Source organism: Temnothorax nylanderi, unplaced genomic scaffold, assembly GCF_030848795.1.
Source record: "Temnothorax nylanderi isolate EJ_2023f unplaced genomic scaffold, tnyl_v1.0 TNYL_tig0012_pilon, whole genome shotgun sequence".
NCBI lineage: Eukaryota > Metazoa > Arthropoda > Insecta > Hymenoptera > Formicidae > Temnothorax > Temnothorax nylanderi.
The window spans coordinates 1,835,637-1,859,883 of NW_027249074.1; the positions used below are offsets into that span (position 1 = coordinate 1,835,637).

A 24,247-nucleotide genomic window follows, 5' to 3' on the forward strand; every position below is an offset into this window, starting at 1 on the left:
GCATGGACAGCACGCAAAACGTGACGATCCCTCAACCATATTATTTTTACGGGATGTTGAGTACGAATGCGTCGTGAGAAAAACACGGGACGTTCCGTATAATCCGTCTCGGTCTTACTCTTTAATTCCAGTTGGGGTATTTCGGACATACTGTTTTTTATTTAGTTGTACAGAAATTATAAACGTTCTCATCCATCGATACTCTTGTCGTGTAGAAATTTAGATAATTGTTACAGCGAAACAGCAATGATGATTCTGAAAAAGCGGATATTTCATATATTCTTAAAATCTTTTTTCTTCCTTTCTGGCACGTGAAAATATTGATTGATGGCAAATTATTCTGATTCGGATTTAATTTCGGACAGAATCGTAGTTTCTCTGTAATAATTCACGGGCAGATGGGCGTCTCGAGTACTAATTTGTCGTAGTTTCGCGCATTATTTAGTCGACGGATTTTATCATCACGAGTTATTAGACTCACAGTTTTATCACGAGCCGCGTCGCTCCGCCAGTGGAAATATGCCGCACGATATCTCGCCCGACGAGAAATATGCGTCACGAAACGAAAGTTCCATTTACGCGCGCGCGGCACGCGGTGAATTATTATTTTTCGACCGGCCGGAAATTTCTCATTGTCGGCATTTCACAGCCGCTTTCGGAATGTCGTCAGTCTCTCGTTATTCGACTTGACAACAAAAAATGCAAAATCCAATATTCCTTGCAATTTTTGTAGCATTTTTTCGGTCGACACTTGTATTTGTGAAAAAATCCTGTCCTCTCTATTTTTTTACTTAAACTATTAACGATATAGTAATAGACATATGAAAGTAATCAATGTGTCGTGCGCGTGTACGTATGTATATATTTATGAGAATAATCATTTTCATAAATAAAAAGTATCACCGAAAAATATCTCTATTATGGCGTTTTTCGGTCATTTTTCAGCTCAATTTGACAAAATACAAGATCGCCACATACTGGTCACATTTTTCCATTAATAATTTGCGTTTATTTGATTTCTAATACACTTCACATAGCTCGATAAATTCGACGAATTCCAACAGCATGTTCCTCATTTAATATTCGCGAGAAGCGCAAGGCCTTTGTCCTCGCCGCGCAATTTTACGCGACAATGATGACAATCATGAGGAATTAATCGGCCGCATAAATAATTTCAATACTGCGTTATTATATGCGGAATTTGATCATGAGCCGTCGCGCAAAGAGCGAGAGGAATTTATCAGAAATATAATAATCGTAATAGTGCAGCATATAGCGTCGTGCGATACGCGAGCGAGTCCAAAAAATGGTCCGAGACAAACGCAATAAAGATAATATAACGAGGCACGGCGAGATATTACAGGAGTAAAATGATGGCCGTTTACGCGCGCACGTTTACAGAAACAAATTAAAAACCTCATCTCTCTTGGAAACTCAACGCTTTTGAATATATTAAAAATCGCTCGCGAACAACGAGATATCCGTTGCCGCGCTTTACAATTAAAAGCTCATTCCCCGCGGAGCTTATTTGACGAGAAAGCACGTGTAATGAAAGCGGTCGTCGCGCAATTTGCGCGCAGTAAAATTTATTACACGAGCTTTCTGCTAAAAGTTTCCGGCAGGCATATCTAATTGCGAATACTTGAACGACATTGTGGAAACGAGTAATTCTAAGTGCAGATAGCAGCTTGAGTCAAATGGCATTTATATGAAGGAAGGAAACTAGGCTTTCTTTTTCATTTTTTTTTTTTTTAGATTCAAAGAGATTTCGAAAATACTTGCTGGACGGGCTTGTTCTTTTACACGCATGCTGAATGCACTTGTTCAGATCTGTAAGAAAAATGCGTTAATTTTTTTCGACAATTTTATATCAATAATTCGATTGACAGACAGTAGAGCAGACAATGAAAGCAAAAGAATCGGAGCTCTCGGTTGCAATTTCACCGCGTCTTACATTCTACCTCGTACGAGGCGGTGGCGACTTCTCCAGTGGCAACACTGGCTACTAAATTTTATCGAGTCCACCACGGTGGCACTAAGCCGCATTTACGTACTTCAACGTTTGCTGCTGCTCGTGACAGCAATAACCTGAAAGGCTTTCGATGCCAGCAGCTATCTATCTCGTCGCAAGTCTGATCCGGTCCAAGGAGTATTACTACTGGCTATTGCGTCGGCCAGAAGGCGAGCGTGACTCGTTGATGCGCACATGTGCTCTCCTACGTCGAGCTTTTAACGCGGCAGATGGAGACGAGGTATAAAGAGCGCAACGTGAAGAAACGACCGCGTATTTATTTCGCCTCTCGGAAGGCGAATAGAGAACGAGCGACAAATATTCATCTTACGAATAAGACGCGCATTCCTTTGTATTAAGATAGGGAATACGAAAATATAATCGCGCCTTCCTGGGATCTATTTTCTCGCAAGAGAGAATTGTGATAGAAATAGTTTTAAAAAATTCCGGCGACGCAACGTTTCCGAAACGCACGAGAAATATTCGCTATTCGCGTCGTATTATTTGATCTCTGCCGTAATTTTATTATAGGGCGTTCGATTAATGCATTTCTCGTTTAGCCTTAATAGCGATGAATTTTTCAAATTTTTTTTTTGATCGATAGTAGATGGTAATTTTATTTATATAGAGAGCCGGCGGTCTAAAATGGAATTTCGTTCGCTTTTTAAGTCGGCTAACTAGCGGATGACTCCATGACGGTGAAACATCGTTAACCGCGTGATACCGCACAAATGTATTTAACATGTGCGAGGCAAAGCCTTGTGGAAACCTTTCTTGCTCGGGGGCGAATATACCGGGTAACTGAAGACACAGGCGAGTTTCCGAGCGAGCGGATCCGTGCTGTGGTTTTGTCCGTACACAAACGTCGGTGTGTGTATACATTTGCGAGGTGTGTATGTACATGGAAAGATGGAAGGGCTCTCTGTCTCTATGGCCCTTCCTCGCATCCGTGTCTCCATCACGAAGGTAAGAAGAAGTTAATCCCGGGCCTTTCACGGGGATCGTAACAGTGGCGTTGCACAAAGGAGTGGAATGCGCTACGCAAATTGCGTCTTACCTACATAACGAACAATTACGTTTTGCAAATGGACAGGATATTCTGTCAAAATGTTAGTTTATTCTCTCGGGCATAAAGGATATCGATTTGAATAGAATTAATGAATTAGTCCATAAATTCAAATGTATTTATGTAAATTTATACAGACACGTTTGGTGTCGTTAATTTTTCTGATAGAATAAAAAATTGTGAGTTAGAGAAACAAAATTAATAATAAAGCAATGTACATACTATTAATTAAAAGATGACCTATATTTGATTTATTTTATTTCAAAATTCGTCAAAAATACTTACGGACTGATTTGATGCTTAAAAAATAGTATTTTATTCTTGTTTTGATTATCTACTGATTTTTAAAATCATTTTTATCTATTATTACACATTATATTTCGCTATTATCCATATAGTTGTTGGCCGACTTGCGAGTCGCCCTTAATTAAACGCATAATCTTATACGGGATGCATGAGATACGCAGCAGCGTAATCCGACCATGCGAATCGGAATTTCGAAAATTCCGTACTGCCGGCTAAGACATTGTCGGAATTTTCGCCGGTAAACTCCGGTCGAAGTTTTTTTGAATTCCGGGAACGTGGCCGGCACACAACCGAGACCAGCCAGCCCAAGCACCTACCTACCCGATAGGGATTTGATTTTAATTTTTCCCAGAGCTCTCTCGCCGAGTCTTGCTTTCCTCTTTTTTTATCCTTATGTTCATTCTTCCTATTGTTTTCGACCAACTCGCGCGGGAAACAGAAAGTGCGACATTAACGTAGAAAAAGTAGGTGAAAAAGCGAAGGAAAAGACAAGAAAAGAATGTAGGAAAACGGAAAATACCAGGAGGGTTGGAATTTGATGTGCAGGGCGGTGCGACGAGAAAAGGTGGATGCACGCACGCCCATGTACGTACACACTCGCGCACGAAACCACACACATGGTCTGCATCCGCGCATATTTTCCGTCCGCGAATCTGCATGAGTAACGGTACCGAAATTTTGGGCTGTGTCGTCATAAATTCCGTGAAGAAGCGCATTCTCGAGAGCGCGTTCCTCTGGATAGCGCGCGACACATATCTCGTTTTTCGTTCAAGCTGGCCGTTTACGTTTCCGTCGAGCGTACGTCGATACGATATTTGAAATTGAAATGCGGCATTTCAAAGAGCGGAGAGATATTCCGCGACTCGCTCCACGTTCTTGCCATTCTTTTTCCACGATGATATATCAATTAGTTACAGCAATACTCATTTCGCTCGATGTATGGAAGGATTTTTGAACGGATTGATAGTTTTGTATATATAAAACGGCTGTATTAAAAATATTTTTATTGAAGTTTTAATAAAAGTTTAAGAATAGTATACGTAAGAAAATTTTTCACTACGCGCAGTAGTCAAATAAAACTTCGCGATATTAAAAACTTACAAGTAAATAATTTCCATCGCGGGACACATTGTTTTTAATCGTTTTTGTTATTTTTCTGTTGGTTTTACAATTCGGGATACCTTTAAATTAATGCATAACAGTAGGTAGTTGTCTAATTTAAATATATAATTTAATGTGCGCATTGTAATTTACAAAATTACGTATAATATAATTGCGGAAGATTAATGTCCGTTGCGTAAGATTAATTACGAAAGTTCTTTCACGTAATGATACGATATCAACAGTAATATATCGAGGATACGACGTGCTTTAATAATAATATCATTAATAAATAATATCTGCGCAGCTTGTAAAAAATTCGATTTAACATTGTGACGTGTAAATTGAGAAATAAAATGGATTGAAAGGGCGCATTTTTTCCGCTACACGATGAGAGTGAAAATTTCATCGGAGAAGCAGGACCGATGGAGCGTCATTAATGCGATGACGTAGTCGATTTTTCTCGATGGGAAAAATCGGGTATTCGCGACCCCGGCTCTCTTTCCTCGGAAGCAAACTCCGTGCGAAATAAGGAAGCATTACGCGAACTCCCTCGTGGCAACGATTCGATTGTCATGGAAATTTTACGGGACGGGATTAATACCTGGAACAGTCGCGTTTAGTCACCGAAATTCAGTACAGTTTCGCAATTTGCATTAAATCAATTTTGTCGAGGCGAGAAATCGTCGTGTCGCGTTCCTGTTGCCGTGAATCGCGCTTATTTCCCTGCATCTTCCGATGATATTCTAATCAGCGCCTGTTATCGATTTTACGAGCTCTCGAAAAAGGGCGTTCCCGGAGAAGTCACGTGTACAAATGTTAAAAGAATCGTCATAAAGTCCGAGGAAATCATGCTGTAAAAAAAAAAAGAAAGAATGATGTACGCGGTGACCTCAAATATAACTTGTAAATGAAAAAGCTTCGAAAATAATAACGCTAAAGCGATATTATATCCCGTAAATTTTCGACTCCGGGTTTTCGCGAGCGCGACCACGCGCGCGAGAGCAAACACGGTCACATTTCTGGAAACGAAAACGCACGTATTTATTTTAACATTTCACGCGTCCATTGTTCGCGTTTGAAAAATGTACGGTCTCGCTGTTACGATAAAACGTACGCTTTGCTGGGCTGTTCGGCGCCGTGTTTAAAGTCTCGTAAACAGCGCGAGCTGCTAGTTATGTGAGACGATAAAACAAAAAATGCAGCGCGACCGCAATTTTCCCGTCACAGAGGGAGAGACGGGAGAGTGAAAAAAAAATTGGAAAGCGACACCGAAATGTTATGAAAATCGTATTCTCTGTACTTCTTGCGTTACGATTCGTCCTGATTGTAATCTCCATAATGAGATATTATACAAGCAAAAAACGACGATTATATTTATACTGCGAAGCAGGGCTAAATCAATGTGATAGAGTAATAGGAGGTTGCAATGATACGAAATTCGGCATTATATAAATTTAAACTTTAGTTACATTTATTCTGATTTGATGCGTTAAATGCGATTAGCCGTTAGAATGGAAATTATTTATTTATCTACTATCTCTAATCTTAATCTATGATATTATATTTTTCTCACATTTTGCACATTCAACACAGATATGTCAAAATGTATGCTTCAATGTTAATAACGATTAATCAATAGAGAAAAATGATTGCAAAAAGGATTATTGAAAATTTCGACTGTGTCAATCCGCTTAAAAGGCGCGAAGCGAGCTTCGTAGGAACTTCTGATAAATCAGTATCCCGAATCCCGAGCGAGCAACGAAGACGAATGACTGCTATTCGCAATTGCAGGACGGCGTGAGTCTGCAATTCACGCCGACGGTGGAGGACGAGGGGAAGTTCCTGGTGTGTCGTGCCGAGAATCCGAAGCTGCCGGAAGCCGGTATCGAGGACCGATGGAAGCTGAGAGTGCACTGTAAGTACCAGGTCGAATGATGGCCGATAATAATGGTGGTGACTCGCATATTCGCGAAACGTGGCTGCGTCACGATACGAATAATGTTCTCGCTGCAACCAAGATATATACGAGGGCTGTTCAAAAAGCTCCCCAACTTTGTCTTGGGATTTACTTACAACTTAGTCAGCCTTATCTCCTTCTGACTAACAATAAGCTGACTAAGTAAAGCTGTAAGTAAATCCCCAAAAATTATAAAGCCAAAGTTCGGTAACTTTTTGAACAACCCTAGTATTGTATTGTGAGTAACGTCGCAAAACCGTACGAAAAAAATAGTGGCGTCAAAAAATTATTGGTTTATTTTGATGGCAACGAATGTGAATCAATAGTGCCACGCGCGTTATATTTCAGCGAGCTCATGAAAAACGATATCCGGTCCTTTTTCGCTTCGTTTTTTACGTTAATATAAAATTTGGAAGTTTTTGCGAGGTTTAGTCCTCGAAGGTTTAGTCGTTAGAAAAAAAGCTGGTGATCGCGGGACGTCTTGTGTACTTTCAATGCAATTCGATAATTGAAGATCGAGAATTCTACGCGGGTAAACATTTTTTGGATGCTTGACGTAAGCGCGTACAAATTTTTTCGAAATACCGACCGGCGTAATGATTCTTTTACCAACCATCACACCGAGAGGAAGAATGAATCCGATTATATTGATAAATTCCTCAAATCCAGCACGAGACCTGCTTCAGGACAAAGGCTTGGGCAGGCGATCGGAATTTCATTCGAACGAATTCGAATAACAGGCGATCGGTTTCAGACAAGAACGATCTTCGTAAGTCTCGTGACCATCCTTAAAGGAGAATAGTGCTCGTAACGCATATGTATATATTAAGGGATATTTAAATTAATTTCAGAGATTGGCTTAAATAAAAAAATTAGTTAATTAAAAAATTGTTAATGTTACTTAACCATCAGTTGCAGTAGATTTTTAATTATTTTAGCTTCAGCGCACTTGCTAACATATTTATCTATCGTATACCGATCGCATTATAAAATAGCTGTGTAAAGAGATTTGCGTCCCGAAATTAGCTGAATTAACTCCCTATGGGAAAACACCGCCATTTGCGATACCGAAATCACGGTAATAACCGAGCGAAAAATAAAGTCCGTGTAATTAGCCAACAAATTTAAATATCCGTAGGATGAGGGGGGTACGATAACAAGTTCATTATCCATTAAAAAGTTAGTTGAACATCGCGCAGGGCTATCAGATAACATTGGCCCAAGCTGTAAACGTTATTAAACGTTAATAAACGTTAAGCGGTATTACGGAACAACATGGTATAATCATTAACGAACGTGTGGTAAAGCGTTATAGTATGCCATAAATAATTATCTGATTACTCTCTCTTTTGTTTTTGAAACTTGTATGGAAACTGAGATAAAAATGTAAATTCCAAATAGCTCAGGAAATTTTCTCTTGCTTAAAAATTTTTACAACATAAAATATACATTAGAAATAGCATATTATATAAATGACTTTCGTTGAACTTTTACTGCCATGAGTTGGCGAATAGTCAATCGTGTTTAACAACTCTTTTCAATGTTCTCGATTTTCTACATTTCGAAGTCGACTTCTCTTAACAAAGTTTAAATAATCAATATCGCAAGACAGGAGAAAACAAATTATAGTTTTCGAAGAGAGAGCGTTTAATCGTAAGCTTCTCCGGTTTTCTGATTTATATCTGTAAGAAAAAATAACGCGGAAGCACTTAAAAACCGAATATTTCGAATAGGATAGGCATTCGCTGTCCACTCTGCATATAACAGCCTCCTTTCTGTTGCTGAGTGCAAATTGGAGCAACTCTGGCTAAACTTTGCACAGTGTAATTGCTTGCGTTGACCACGCGGCATGGAAGTAAACAGCTGGAAATAACCGTAGTTGATACTTTCGCCGTTACAAGATCGCTGGTACGTGGGCAATATTGCTGACGAAACCAATAATAGGTGCCGGGAATCGTGGCAAACGCCGTTTTACGCGAAACTGCTAGAAACTGTTCCGTTCTGGCGGATAAAATCAATCTCTGAGAAATGATTCAGAATCAATTATAAAAATAATACTCGTAATTGTCATACTTTTTTAAAGAAGTATAAAATCATTTCTCATGTAATGTAAAATCAAACGGAGGTGAAATTTTACTTTTTACATTGTAAGCATTTTTAAGAGAAAATTTTAGAAACGATGTGAATTGATTAAAGTTAAGATTAAATTAAAATAAAGACATGATATGAGAAAATTTATGCAGATTAACATCAGAAAATCATTCTGTAGTTTTGATGATTTTTTATCGCTATGTAACACTCGCGAATAACAAGAGGTGTTGCAATATGTTGTAACATATGTTGATATACAATGTCATTGATTGTAATCGAAACTATCGCGTCGAATTAATCAATCATCCGAAGAGTTCAACGAGCAATATCGGCAATTACGTTTCCCGAAAGTTAACGTATATTAGCGAGACGTCGTTTCCGCTCCAGTGATCGTGCAGAGAACGTCGCGTCATCGGCGGGGCCCTGCTCAAGGGCCCGAAACGATCCTTTGAGCCGCGGCGGCGCGGCGTAACAATTTGGATTGGTTCTACCAGTCTGAAGTGTCCTTGCGCGAACGTAAAGGGACGTTAATTCGATTCCGATAGCTTGCGCGATGCATGGATGCGCCAGCGAGAGAGCATACGCAAAAGTAACACGCTTACTTAAGCGACCGGATTCGAAAGTAAAAGGATAAAATAGAAAGCCCGGCCTCGTGCCACGTAAAGCCTTTGCAACGTAGCGCACTTGCGTGACAAGACCCTTTCCGCTCATACTTTTAAGTAGACATTTAAATTTTATCCCACACGGTCGAGAACCTATCTCGAAATCACAGAAAATGACCTAGTTTTACTTTACAATGTGCAAATATTTGGGAATTAAGTGCAATCAATTTAGATCAGTATGGTAATTAATGAACTCAATTTTATATTATAGCAAACTACCTCTATGGAAGAGCAAACATTCCATCAATTATATTAATGAAATTAATTAGAATAATTATATCGAATTTCGGTATTAATTCTCTCTTGATTTACTCCCGTTTTGAATTCACCTCATTATTTTTCCGCGCTTTTGATCAATTTTTAACAGAGAATTATTATCATGAGAATTATTTTATTTTTCTCGTAATCACACGATCTTATACTTAAACGCAACATCTCGCGTTCAGTGTTCGCGCGACAATACAAAATGATGAAAGCACGAATTACTCGTCGCGCGCATATGATTCTCCATGGTTCCGTGTGAATGCAATATTGCTTTGGCCTCGCTTCTCCTCCACCTCGAAATTACATAGCTGTCCAATCCGTTGTGCGTAAACGCGCGATTCGGAAACGTCTGCTCACGCTCGCGCCACGGAGATACGAGAGCTATCGTTATCCGTTTATTTACGGCTGCCCGTCCGATCGACCGCTCCGCCGCACGGTGCATCCGGTATTATCCTCGCGTCCGGCGTTATATGCGGGCATTTGGCATTAGCCTGACGGTTAATCGCCATCGGTGCAGCCGCGAGGAATTCTCGAGGGCCCGGCTAACCGTACGAGTCAACCCGCTGCTGATCTATGGGAATATTCCTTTCAAATCGAGCATAATCGAGCAGTCTCGACGAAGTTCCGATCTTCAGCGAAACTGTAAAGAGTCGTGTATCCGTTTTACAATTGAAAAGTACCGGTTTCAAAAGTTTCAAAAGACTTCAAGAGCCAAAAGTATTGACTTTTTACGTCTTATTTTATTCCGTTAATGTATATCTTCCGTTTAGGATCGTTTTGCTCTTGTTTATACATGTCGGTTTATCGGGGTGACTGTTTTGCGAATGCGGAGTAGTTTTATTCGCGGCGACGACGTTTCCATAGCCACAAGGAATATTATCGATGCAAGCGATGCATGCAACTGTCCGACACAACCGCGTCATTTCCCTTTTGTTTGTCTCAGAAACTGACATTTGCCAACAAGCTACACGTGACAGCTGCCGTCGGAGAAATCAGCTCTCATTACACGCCAGTTTACAACGTGTACTTCTACTCGCTGAATCTATTACAATATAGAAAGTACACACTCGTGATTATGGTTTTCGACAAAATTCTTGATTTTAGAAAAAAAAATTTACATTGATAGAATTTAAGAAAATTATTATGACGAACGATCTGAAAGAATTACAAGAGCAATAGTCTCGAAGTATATGCAATCAAATCATCGTATTGTAATGATACGTCGATCCAATATTTTTCATTTAGTATTTGGCACTTGAACATCCTGCATTAAGAGTTGAATGATGTAACTTGATAATTGCAGTTTGTTCGACAACAAATCTCCGGCAGCGTGATAAACTTCCGACCGCGACTTCGCCTATATCATACGACATACTTTTGCGGGAGAACAATGCGGCGCGTCGCACGGATTTTTCTATTTGTCCCGCTCGTAAAATGAGTTTATCTCCGGGAGGATACGAACGCGAAATAAAATTCGTTCTCGTTAGTCGGCTTCTCCTCGCGCTTTCGTTATGACTTCGCGTTGGCGGCGCATAAAATGTCGCGGCGAAATGAAATTTGATTCCACCTCTCGGCCCTGACGTTTATCAAATTTCGCCACGCTCCATGATTTTAACTCGACAACAAATGGTTTCGAGGGTATGTAAATAAACAATACGTCTTGAGTCTGAATTTTAGAACCGTTCTATGTAAAAATTTAATTATTCTGAAGTACACAGTACGCGTGCCTCGCTTTGTTACATTAAACATTAGATGTTAACGTTGAATACGTTAAAATTTAATCTCGCACACAAAGAGAGAGATACATATACGTAGAATTTTTAAACGAGATAAAAATCGAGTAGACTGGTAGAGAATACGCCAAATTCTGTACGAATTCAATTGTCTAAATTGTCTGGAAGATACAATTGCGGCGAAATCGAGATTTGCATGATATTGCTTGTACGCAGTCTGCCGCATACTGTAACGACATAGTGAAAACGCGTGAGATCGTGATAATAACTTTGGACAGGTTCCAAATGGCAATCGCCCGTATATCGCCGTACCAAACAACGTGCAGTAATGAATAGCAATTATGATTTGGCTATAAACGCGCCGTAAACGTACCATTGAACGTATATCTGTGAAAAATGCGACGTTATGCGTATTACACTATTGGGTCTTACAATAGCTTTTTCGAATATATGTCAAGACTTTTTATTACGTATCGAAGTAATTGCAGCGGAGTAATTTAATTAATTGGCTCACGTAAATATTTTCAGTGTCTCTCCATAAAACGCCAGGACACAATTAGATAAAAAAGATCACCGCGAGGAGGCAATGTATTCAAAAGGTCATACAGGTAAAATATAATTTTTCGAGAGACACGTGTATTTCGCCTGGCGACCAGTATCGATCACCGTTTTCGGAAAAAAAAAAAACATTTGTCATCATGTAAACCGCAACGTTTAATTTGTAGGATCAAAAAGCATGTGTAACAGGCCGCAATTACAATAAAAGCGCAGTTCGTGGCATAAAAACTCAATAATTTAAAACGTTTGCGAAAAACAGTGGTTGAACAAACGCCTATCGTTCTTGATCAACGATATAAAATTACGACAAGGTAAAATCCATTATCTTGTCACAAAGAGCGTGTGGCGAAATTTTTATAAATGCATTTCAACTAGAACTGTCGATATTCGTTTAACAAACGATCGAAAAACTGATCGATCCTCTAAAACGACTTTCGGATTATTCATATAATTGAAGTGGCAATCGTATTTTCAGTTATTTCGATTCGTCGACATTTTCAATTTAGTTGAATTTTTTCTTTTTTTTGCGTTTGATCATATACTCTGCGGATATTTACGTTGTTTCGATAGTCTTTGTTTCGGCATTACAAAAAATGAGGGTAAATAAAAATACATACAGCGTTTTTAGAATCTTAAACTACCTATTTGGAAATCCGCTAAACGAATAGCTTGATTTCAATATGACTTAAATATGATTTCAATATGAATTCTTTAACTTTTGAAAAGATAATTAACGAATCTTTATTTTGGAAAGCACATTTACTAGTTAACAATTAATGTAAATGGACAGGATGTTTAAAACTATTTTTGTCATACTTCCCCGGATTGAACAAAACTCTTTCGTGTTTCCGAATCTCAAAAATCAACGGATAGCACCGATCCTTGTTTTTTTTTTAAGTAGCAAGCGAATCGACATCCGATATCTGCGACGACCAGTATCCTTGCTTGTGTGATAGAATCTGACGTGTAAAGAGTTTGATAGCGCCGATACGAATTTTTCAAGTAGTATGACTAATGGTATCGATACCCGGAGTTTCTGAACATCGGCATTCGTATCCCGCGTAACCGCAAGCGAACTCGGGTCGTTCATCGGGAAAATGGGCGGCCATTATTGTAATAAAGCATCCCATAACTGCGCAGTCTATCCTACCTAATGGTACAACGACGAATCTATCAACGTCAGGCTCGAGTCGGCGGCAGTGGTAACGGAGCGTACTTCGTCAGACGCAGCCTCGCGCTCGCTCATTCGAATTCGCGTTGTAATGCCATAATGCGCATAATAGAGCGCCCCAAAATCCAAATTAATTGAAAGTGAGCCTTTCGTCACCTGAAATCCATCTGGAACATATCCGCAGCGTGTCCGAGAATTGATAAGGATAAACGCGACGTTATCCCTTGAAAGAAATTTTAAACTAATTTTTATTTCGTACTTATACGAAGTCTCTCTGTGTGTGATTTCGATATTATATTTACATTCTTGAAAATTAAAGAAAATAGAGTTCCATTATCTAATTTGATTTTAACGGGAAGAACGTGGACATTTCTTACGAAAGATCATCATCAGGGTCGTTGATGCCCTATACTAGCATACTCCAATCGATCCGTTAAATATTTCACGGATATAAAACTTCGCGAGGGATCGTCGGCATAAAACTAAAGAAGGGCTGAAAGGGATGGGCGGCTTTGCCCACCTGTGGCTAGCCACAAACCCTTCGTACACGGATTCAACGTTGAACTTTTTATGTATCCCCGTCTCTAATCAAAGAATTTAATAACTCGTGTCGCGTACGGGAATTTTAGACGTGGCGATTCACGGTCGAGATACGTCGTCTATTGCCCGTCGCGAAAGTAGATAGAAATTTAGTATGCGCCTGTTCCCGGAAGGGACAAACACGAGTAGTGATTTACTCGAATGTCAATTGGTTGGCGACGCGTGAAAATAAATCCACCGTTATATTGACTCTCTCTGACATATCCTTTCAACGTGGATTAATTCACCTACAATGACGCAGGAAACTTCAATCGAGGAGCTCGAAATTCATCGGTCTACATGACTCGAGTTTCTTGTATTTGTTATCTCGTTAAAGAGTTTACACCTATTTCTAAATGACAAATTGTAATTCGAAATAAATGCATGAATTCGACAATAACAATAATTAATTTTTATATATCTTTGCATATTACAAATAAAGAAAAGCATTTATGCAAGTGCTGAACGTAAAAAGAGTCGATATGTTTTGTTTCTTGTATCCATTATAATGGATAATGATTTTATTGCAATTTTGAGCGTATTTTAAAAACAAGAAATCTCTAATATCTAAATTCTATAAAAAAAAAGGCGAACATTATTCTTATACATCACGCAAATCACACTATCTATGAAGTCGTTTGTTTAAATATACATAGGATACCTTGCGATAAAAAGATACGTTGGTCAACATTTCACTGGCAACGTGCGGGACGAGCTTTCGGAATTATGATAAAGCGCGGCGGGTCGCCGTGGTCAGGCGAGTTTATGATGAAGCGGAAGGAAGCAGGATGCAGGGTGCACTCAGTGCGCGGTGGAGAAAACGGAAGGAAGGAGGTCGACGGCATCGTCCGTGTCACGTGGTTAACGATCTGTTCGGTCGCACGAAAACGAGAATCGTCGTCCGGGGTAGAATGCGGGGGCATAGCGCGTGTTCATTTACCGGAAAGCTATTTCCCGCCCGTCCATTACCGGACGGTCCGGGGCCGCACGGTACGTTCGTGCGACCGCACGGACAAGTATCCGCAATTGCAGCCGAGCACGCGTGCTTTCCGTATAAATGAACGTTACTTTAAGCAAGCCCGCGCAGCTCACTTGCCGTCATTATCCCGAATGAATCATCCGAAATGAAAGAGAAAATCAGTCGTGTAAACGGTACGTCTGCGAGAATGATCATCATGTTAATGTCGAGTGAAGTAGAATGCATTTTCTTTATCAATTATTAGGGATAATTATATCCTTTGTGAAAGGCGAGTAAATCATTACCCACTACCGAAAGGTGAAGGAAACAAGTTGAGTTATTATTTATTTTAATGCTCTTCAGATCTGAAAAATTATTGTTCGATGCAGTCGTTCACAACAATTCGATATTGAAAACTTCTCTATTCTTTTTATTTTTAATATCTGTGATTGAGAAAAGAAAGAAAAGCAAAAGCCTCTTCCGCTTTTATACGCTGTCTATGTATACCCGTAACTTTCCAATCTTCGGAATAAAATATCGCGGTAAACCCCCACGATGGAATTTCCGCTGAGATAGTCCCGCCGCGTGAATTAATCGAGAAGAAAAATAGAATGCCGGTTTCGTATTTATATATCGTCGAAGTAACGTTGGCGAAATAAAAGCAAAAATGCGCGTAGTCTCGGAGCTGTCGGTGAAAAATCGATTAGGCGAAATGAATCTTACAAAGAGTATAAAAAACAGTTTTTCCGGGTGGCAAAAATGATTTCTCGACCATCCCCCTTTCCATCATCTCCTCCCCCGCGTTCGGTTGTCCCCTAGTGGTCCTCCACAAATCACAACTCGCGATAAATGTTCGCGGTCGGTCTCGCGCGATTATTTATCGTCATGAAAGTGGAGAGCGCAAGTTTTGCAACGAGCTCTTGCACGCTCTTACATGATGGAATAACTTGCAAATCCCTCGGGGTAATGATTCATATGCACACTAATTATTCATTATACAGGTGCACGATTAATCAATCAATCCGTCAATACGACGTAGGCTTGTATTGATTAATAGGGCAGCGATATGCCATAGAAAAAATTAGATCGCCATGAATTTTTTCTTTTTGATTTTTTGATTTTTTGATTTATTATCACACTATTTTATTTTTTTTTTCGACTAAAACAGTTGAATAAATTATATGGTAATAATTAATTTGCATAAATACTTCCTTGATTAAAACATAGATTTTATTTTTCAATTTTATTCCAAACTTATTTTTAGATTTTAATAATTCCTTTTAAGTACAACAATCAATTAACCATCAAAATTTTTATTAAGATAAGATTAAACACAATTTGCATGTTTAATTCAATCAAATTATATATTTGTCGACGTAAAATTCAAGTAATAATATTTCTATTAAACTTTTAAAACGCTCTCAAAATCAAAACAAATTAATGATTATTTCAAGTGACGTTCGAGTTCGCGAGACAAAGCATAAAAATATGCGATAATAACTCATTTATCGAAATTAATTTGAAATGCGAAAAGCAGAATATTTCGACATAATACATAATAATACGTTAAATATTTGAACAGGCGGCATTCTCGGCACTTGTTTTTGTGACCTAGCGCGTAGCGTTGTATAGGTTGCCGTGCCGTCATTAGAATAAAAGCGCTCGAGCGGGCAGGTAAGCGTATAGCAATGTGAGCCATCGTATCGTCCTATCTTACTTTTCGTAATGCAATAGCGACAACTCGAGATACTAAACGCTATCATTCTGCCCGTTCAATTAGTGATCGACTTGTGTAACAGATATCAAAGCTATTTAGCTACTTAGTTATCGTAAACATGATACTTCGCGTTAGTTTCGTAGTAAGACACGTCGCGTACGATTAACATCGGTGCCGTACAAAGTGCCGCGCGAATCGTAATTAACATTATTTTCGCGGGTGAGCGTTGTGTTAGTATCATGAAGAAGCAACGGTAGAAGAACACGAGAGGAGGAGGAAGTCTGGGTGACATCGAGCGATGGCGGAGCAACCATGGAATGAGTAATCTATTATTTATTATTTCATTATTTTTTTATACACTTGCGTAATCGTTCAGAATTATTTAATGCGCGATTTTTTGAAATATTAATTATCTTGAGCATAATTTAAATATGTTTGTAATCCTTTCGGCGTAGCTCGTATTACAACTCCGTTGCCGCGCATCACGTGTAGGGAGTGAGAGATATATTATATTTTATTTTAATTCAGGATAATGGATCCTAAATGTAAGAATTATATCGAATATAATATATACAAAATATAGATAAAAATATATACATATCAAATTAAGAGCATTGGAATATTGGAATATCTAGTGATTTTTTATGCATACGAGAATGCGCACGCACATACACGTAAGACTCACAAAATATAGCGTCATTTTTAACTTAATCTTCCATAGCCATCTATATTTATTTATAACTCATTAATTTTTCTGCGATATATGCGCGTAATATAAAATAATAACGTAAATACATTATATGTATGCAATATTATGAAATGTTCTACAACATTTCCATATTTTCCATTAAGGTTTTAAAACGCTCTTTTTATAGACGATTAAATCTATCTAATCGGCATTTAATTCGAAATATTAAAAAGAACTAGTAAAGAATGTTAGATGGATCGAGCCTATCTTGGATATTAATGGCGTGTCTTTGAAAGTTTCGACTTCTAAAGACGCTTACGTTGAATTTGCTAATTATAACGAGTTAAACTGAATGAGATTAGCTCGAAGAAGGTAAATGGATAACGCAATTCCCGGGGGAATTTGGCGTCGGGGTCTTCCGGGGAATTGCCGATCCCGAATACACCGCCCCCGGCAGCAATCTGCCGATTTCGCGCGCGCAAAATAGACGTAGTTACCGAAGTTGCCTGTCGTAAATCGCGAATTCGGGTCGACGAAGAACGCGATGTCGGAGAACGGGCGTGGAAACGCGCGTCAAAAGGGAGAGGGTGAAACGACGACGACGGCGGCGGCGGTGGGCATCTAATTAATAACTAACGTCGCGCGCGACTGTCGCCGCGAAACAAGAAATGGCGTAAATAACTATCCGCGCGATTGTTTGCGCCGCACGGTCCCGCGAAATCGCGGGGAGAGCCCGAACTTTGCGAACACGAGAGATGGCCGTCCTAATTAATTAGCCGGCGTTGTCGTAATCGCGCGTAAAAGTCACCCGCCCAGACTCGGCTCTCGAGGGGCGCAACGTTCGCGCGTGTGCACCGTGTTCGGAAGAAAGAGGAAGAGGCTGTATATTTATTGCTCAATAATGTCTAAATACTGCAATTACCACGACCAAACTTCGAGGCAAGCTGCGCAAGGTGTAAGTCAAAACATATGCACGAACGAGTTAATTGCTGAGATAATATTCAGCTCTCTTGTTCAATTTCCTTGTGTACGTGTGCGTGTGCGCAAATATTAATACCGCCGGTTATTCAGCACGGCGCGGCTCGAAAATTATCTTCCTTTCGCCAGCCTCGCTTTAATCGCTCAAATTTGCGTTAACATTTTACGAATTAAGGATCTTCGCAACGGATCCCTGAAACATTCTCTTCTTTACAATAGAATTAAAAATCATCTTGCATATAAATCTTTATCTTGCACATCTTGCAAATAATTTGCTTTATATACTATGTTTACGCGAGTGTTACTTCTGTAGTAACTTACGATAATTCACTCCGCGTAACCGAGTAAATTATCATAAGTTACTACAGAAGTAACGCTCGCGTAAACGTAGTATTATCAACTATTGCGTGTACATTAAGGAAAATACATTTCGTTTATTTGTACCGCTAAACTCTCTCGTGTTTTCCGCTTCTGCTTCCTGCCGACCGCACGATGCGTGTCGCAGATAATTATATTTAGTTCGATGTCCGGGCCAACGCCGTCCGGCCGCGGCGGTGGCTATTAATCCGATTCGGCTTCGCGCGTAATAACGAGGTGGAAGCGGATGGCGGGCTGGTCCGACGCGATTCGATTTCCCGCGGAACGCGGCGTAACTTCCGGAATATAATCATGTGTCGCCCGATCGGGTCCACGGTCCACCCGGCCATTAGATCCGACCGTGTGCACTGTAAACAGATTAGTTCGTCGACTCGAGGCGAAACTGATTAATCGGCGGCCGGCCGCGCCGGGTCGACCCGCGAGTCCGAGCGTCATACGTGTGCACGCGCGAATTCGGGCATCGCGGCGCGTATACGCACCGTGCTGTTCACTTATCCACAGCCGCGAGCACAATGTGTACACACACGCTGCACGCTCGGCCGCCTCCAAATGAAATAGCGTGCGCGGTGCGGACCGTACGGTGAAATTGCTTCGTCGATCAAATCCGCGAGCCCCCTCTCGTTCCACATCGCCGCGTAAGCGAACGAGCAGCCGAGTCTCGAATCTCTGTTTATGCACCCAAATTTGCATGCTTTGCTTTCGATGACTGGACTATCGTTTTGTAAAGGGAGTGAAGGTAAAGGCCAATGTCACACGTTGCAATCTTATTCTGTATCGAGCGAGAAAACGCGAATTTCTTTTTTTCGCGAATGAACAAGCCGAACAAATAACACACGCGATAATGTAGATAGATAATCTTTATTGCAGATAGAGATAATTTAACAAAATTTTAGAAGCTTTCGAAATCTCGAAATTAGGGAGATAATATTGCCGATAGCACAATAATCTCGACATTTGATTGAATGACGGCGTTTTTTCTATGTACGAACGATGAATTATACTTGTTGCGATTGGTCGGCTTCGCAAAAGTTCGTTAGTTATGCGATTGGTTAACTACACGGCGAATGATGGTTTCCTGTCGCATCGGTTATGTTTAATTACTATCGAACTTTAATTGACTAGGTTCGATCTTGAGTTTCAATTCAGCCCCAGAGGGTTTCTATCAATCCGACCCGTCGCCGGACAAAAGGAGATGCATCTCGCGATGTCTCGAATGTCGATGCCACTTCAAGCTGCGGGGCAAATTGTTTGTCGAGCCTGAGGTATTCGACTGATCATTGATTGATTGACGGTCGGCGACGAGCTCGTTAGACCCGCGCTCGCCAATCAGCGAGCTTAAATGAAGCCGTCGACTGGGCTGATACTTTTAATTATAGCACTCGCTCGAGCCAAGCGCAAGGGGAGATCTGGTTATCATAAGATCGACAACGTGTTAATTACTGTTAGCTTAATTACGTCGAAACGCAGTCCGACCGTACCGAGATATAGTTGCAGCTCAGACAAAATCACATAATTTTAAGTCTGAATAAAATAATATAAGTTTCTCGATTTTAATCACTGTGGATCGGTATACATACATCGAAAATATGGCAACATAAATGGGATAAAAAATTTGGAATCGATATATTCCTAACGACAGCTTGATAAACGACTTAATAGAGATAGTCGATGTTGTAAGTTAGAGGATTTTTATTTGAAGTTTAATTAAGATAAATACTTGCGCGTTTAATTATTATATGAGTATAAATTTTATTTGTGTGACTTGATAAAGATATTTAATATCAAAAATTAACATATTGAATTAAAAATAATATTTAATCAGTTTTAGTTCAATAAAAGCCTAACTTAAGATTTCTTAAAAATTTTATATTGAGATTTGATAATGATAATGAGATAAAGCAGCGAGGAAATGGTGCTCGCGTTTATCGGTACAAATTCTAATTATTCCGACATCTCGTATGCACAGATACACATATATGTGTATTGTGGAAGGAGCCATAACGATCCGCCCGCTGAAGAGGCATTCGTCATCTTTCGAATTTCCTGCGCGAAATATCATTACGCCACGGATGTGGCGCGGTCCTACATCCATTCTCCGAAACTTTCATCCGCCGTAGATCACGCTGGAGACCGACGGTATGCACGTTCCTTCGCACTATTGCATACAAAAGCAATATGCACGCGCGCGCGCGCGATACAGCGCGACGTCGCGACTTATAATCGAGAAACGTACGACGAGACGCGCTCGTCCGGAAAATTGCGGGACGTCTTCCCGGCTGTTGCATACAAGTCTGTTCGCCGAAAGAGAGGGAATGCGAGAGGTTGAGGGGGACAAGGAGCGAGCTTTACGGAAGTCGAGCTTTCGCGAACGACTTTCGCGAATGACTTTCGCGACAAGTTTCCCGCTCGACTTGACGAGCAGCCCCACGCGCACGAAAACGCATCTCTGTAGCGCCGGACTTTGCCAGAGAATGACTTTTCTCGCGTACGTTTGTATGCGCGTGTGTCAAGTGCATATACATACATATATATCTCTCAGCGCAATTTTTTCGCGATACATCCGGCGAGGAATCAAACGTGATATCGAGCCGAATTCGGTACCGGCGTCGAAAAAATTTGAGTCTCGGTGAGAGCCTCGTCTTGAGAAACGAGCGATGAAGAAAGAAAGAGAGAGACTGTCTGTCGACGAAGTTTGAAACTATGTCGTCATAGATAAATTTTTACGAAATTTTACAAAATTTCAATTCGAATTTTTTAGAAGTATTGTATAAAAATTAAGAATATTATGAAGATATGTCTTAAGCAAACTGTTATAATTGCAATCGTGAGTTTATATTTGACAGAGAAATTTTGTACAGACAAAGCGTGCCTGATGCAACCCGTACACTTCATTTAGGTGTTACGTAATTGCGATAGACGAAATTCCGGCGACAAAATTGAGCCTTACTGCGATGATGGCACGAAAATGTGTGGACACGCGTAAACCCACCTCGCCGGACAAATGACTCATAACTGATCGTCGTAAATCCGTAATTAATTATGTCACGTCGCGCACGTTATCGTTTAGTGAACGCGGTGTCGGTCGGCGCGCGAGAATGAAATTCGCGTGTCGCCGTAATTAATTTCGTGCCTGACGTGTAACGTGCGACAGCGGGAGCGAATATCACTTCGATGGAAGAAAATTAACATAAACGCTTGCCGGATCCGGCGTAAGCGTCGTTGCGATGAAATATAGATGGCACGTGAATTCGCAAAGGGTAAACATTCATGGCAAATATGCATCCAGCTTTTAGCTTTATTTGATCTAATTGAATTTATCTCTCCGAATTATTCCCGTGGAAAACTAGACATCGAGATAGAAATTTTTCATTTCCGATACGGTTAATACGATTTTCGATACATCGATGCCGTTGCATCGAGAAAGTGGCACAATTTCGAAAATTCCTCTTTTTCGAGTTGTCGTTTATTTTTAGTCCTAAAAAACACGTCATAATATACATATATATAAAATGTTGTCGTTAATTTAATTTATATAAAAGAGAATGATTATCCATATTATTTATGTTTAAAATAGAGCTCATAAAATCTGGGTCAGACAAGATGCTATACACATCGCGCGCAAAGCACGACTAATTTTTGTATTAAAAAAACCGGTTTCCTGTGAGCACGCTTATTCACGGAAGATGTAACGCGTATGTACATTATGCACGGCTCAGTTAAGGAAGATTGAATTTAAAGCGCGTCGCGTACAAATACGCGACTCTCGTGAAAGAAATAACGCTGCAGATGTAATCCTGTACATTGTAAAAGCACGTTGAAAGATGTATCCCGCGCGACGTTCGCATCGCCGAGAGTTACATCATTTTTGCTGCAGAACGGGTGCTCTTTACTCTGCGCCGCGTACGATTCTATAAAAAAAAAAAAAAAAAAAAAAAAAAGAACGCAGAGTTAACTAAATCCTACGAGAGCGGAAAAATGGCCGTGCTTTCGTGGGCCACGGGGCGGATCATTTGCCTAACGACGAAAGTTATTACGACGAGCCTCAGTATCCGTTAAGGACTTATGGCCTCCGGCATGTCGCATTCATGGACGATATTTTTTTTCGCGCGACTGCGAAAAATTATGATCCGCGATAATACGTAAAACTTGCTGACGTTGTGTAAAAAGTCATGATCGCGTTTCGTCGATTACGTTAATTTTTTTGTATACTAACTTTTTGTATACGTTTTGTATACTAATTAGACTATTATTACTGATTAGAACATTATTCTTGGATTTTTTTATAAAGATATACTTACTATTTTTTATTAATTTCCATATGTCGCAATATTATTCATTTGTATGCGATTTTTTGTAATTTTATTATATTCAATCTATATTAAGTTATAAAATTAAAGACTATGTAATATCTTCATTAACTTTTCAAGAGTAAAATTTTGCATCGCGAAATATTGTGCTGTATATTACTTTAGCAGCGCATCACGAGAAAATGAGCTAAAGCGCATTAAAGATTTTAAAGTCAATTTAGAACATCATTAAGCAAATATTATTAACATAATGCAACATGAATCCGCGTGTTAACACGCTTAACATGAACGTCAAGTATAGAACGCGCCATATTTCTTGCGACACATCTTTCAGGATAATTCTACGCGCGCAAAAGAAAAGAAATAAAAAGAAAATACACTGTCGCATTTGCGTGCGTCGATCGTTCGGAGAATGCCGCGAGCATTTTAGCCGAAAGAGCGAAACGATTTTTCGGCGGTGCTCAGCGCATTATTCGGAACGATAATGTGGGTGGAAGTAATGCGTAATCGGAGGTAAATTTCAAACAGTTGCCCTCCCTCGTGGTTTGCCCTTGTTCTCAATCTCGATAACACGCGCCACTTTGCCCTCTTATGCACCATCCCGTGGTCCTATAACGAATCTGCCTCGTAAATTCAAGGCGTCCATGATATTAAACTATTAGTGTTGCTCTCACGTTTAGTGTGACTCGTCATTTTCGGCTCGTTATGACGATCATCTCGATGTATTTATACATTTCCATGCGGGACACACAAGAAGTTCAAATTCTTATTTAAATAAGGAATATGTGAGATGTGAGAAATATCTTAGCATAAAAATAAGGCAATAAAGCATTAACAAAGTAGAGGGGAAAAATGCTAAAATAAGAATACGTATAAACATAACGTATTTATTAAATGAATATATTTGTTGCATATTGTTTAAGCGAATAACTATACTTATTTTTAATCATAAAGAATGTTGAGAAACTTAAGTTTTACAAATTCGGGATTATAAAAAGAAAACACACATAGAGATAATTAGTGAATTATTTATGTTTGGAATAATATATGTAAAATTTGTAATAAATATAGTATTATGTAGCACAATATATAAATGTAATTTATAATTTTACCGTATAATACTATATCACTACATTTATATAACTGTAGATTTGAATTTGAGCAAAGCGAGAGCGAAAATATTTTGTCATATGTGCAGCATATTTTGTTATTGATGTCGACATTCATACATCCAAGGAATAGCTTTTTAACAGTGATAAAATACTGAAAAAGCCGGCTGTTGATGTAGAACTCAATATCTCTGTAGAGTAGAGAGTGATTCAAGAGTGCGCCCCCTCGGAAAAACCGTCCCGCCGCCGCTCGCCGCTGGGAAAAGTGGACGGAAAATGGACGATGTCGATCGGCGGACGCGCGAGCGCTACTCGACAATTAGCGATGGCCGAAAAAACGGTTTCCGCCTTAATGAACGTTTGCTCATTTATGCATTGAAGCGTAACGAACCGGCAAAATCACCCCCCTGTCCTGCCCTACCACGGCCGTCCCTTTCCCGCTCCCGTCCAAAGAGATCGCTAATTGGGGGATCATAAATGCAAACTCGGGGAAATCCGGCGCGCGCCAGCGATAGCGGGCGTCGCGGAATAGTGGCGCCGTGTTTCTCCCGAAAATATTGGCCGCGGAATTCGAGCCGATCACCAACGCCGCTCATCAATCACTACCATC

General features: G+C 39.9%; 1 protein-coding gene and 1 long non-coding RNA gene across 3 annotated transcripts in view; one reads left to right on the forward strand and one right to left on the reverse strand.

The window, feature by feature from the left end:
- Positions 1–24,247, forward strand: part of LOC139767830 (nephrin) — a 192,874-nt gene that overhangs the window by 122,273 nt on the left and 46,354 nt on the right. For both annotated transcript variants that reach the window (XM_071697488.1, XM_071697489.1), the window contains one exon: positions 6,279–6,402. In XM_071697488.1, coding sequence (XP_071553589.1) covers positions 6,279–6,402 — 124 coding nt within the window. The remainder of the gene's footprint in view (positions 1–6,278; positions 6,403–24,247) is intronic.
- Positions 1–24,247, reverse strand: part of LOC139767832 (uncharacterized) — a 172,503-nt gene that overhangs the window by 93,043 nt on the left and 55,213 nt on the right. The window lies entirely within an intron of this gene.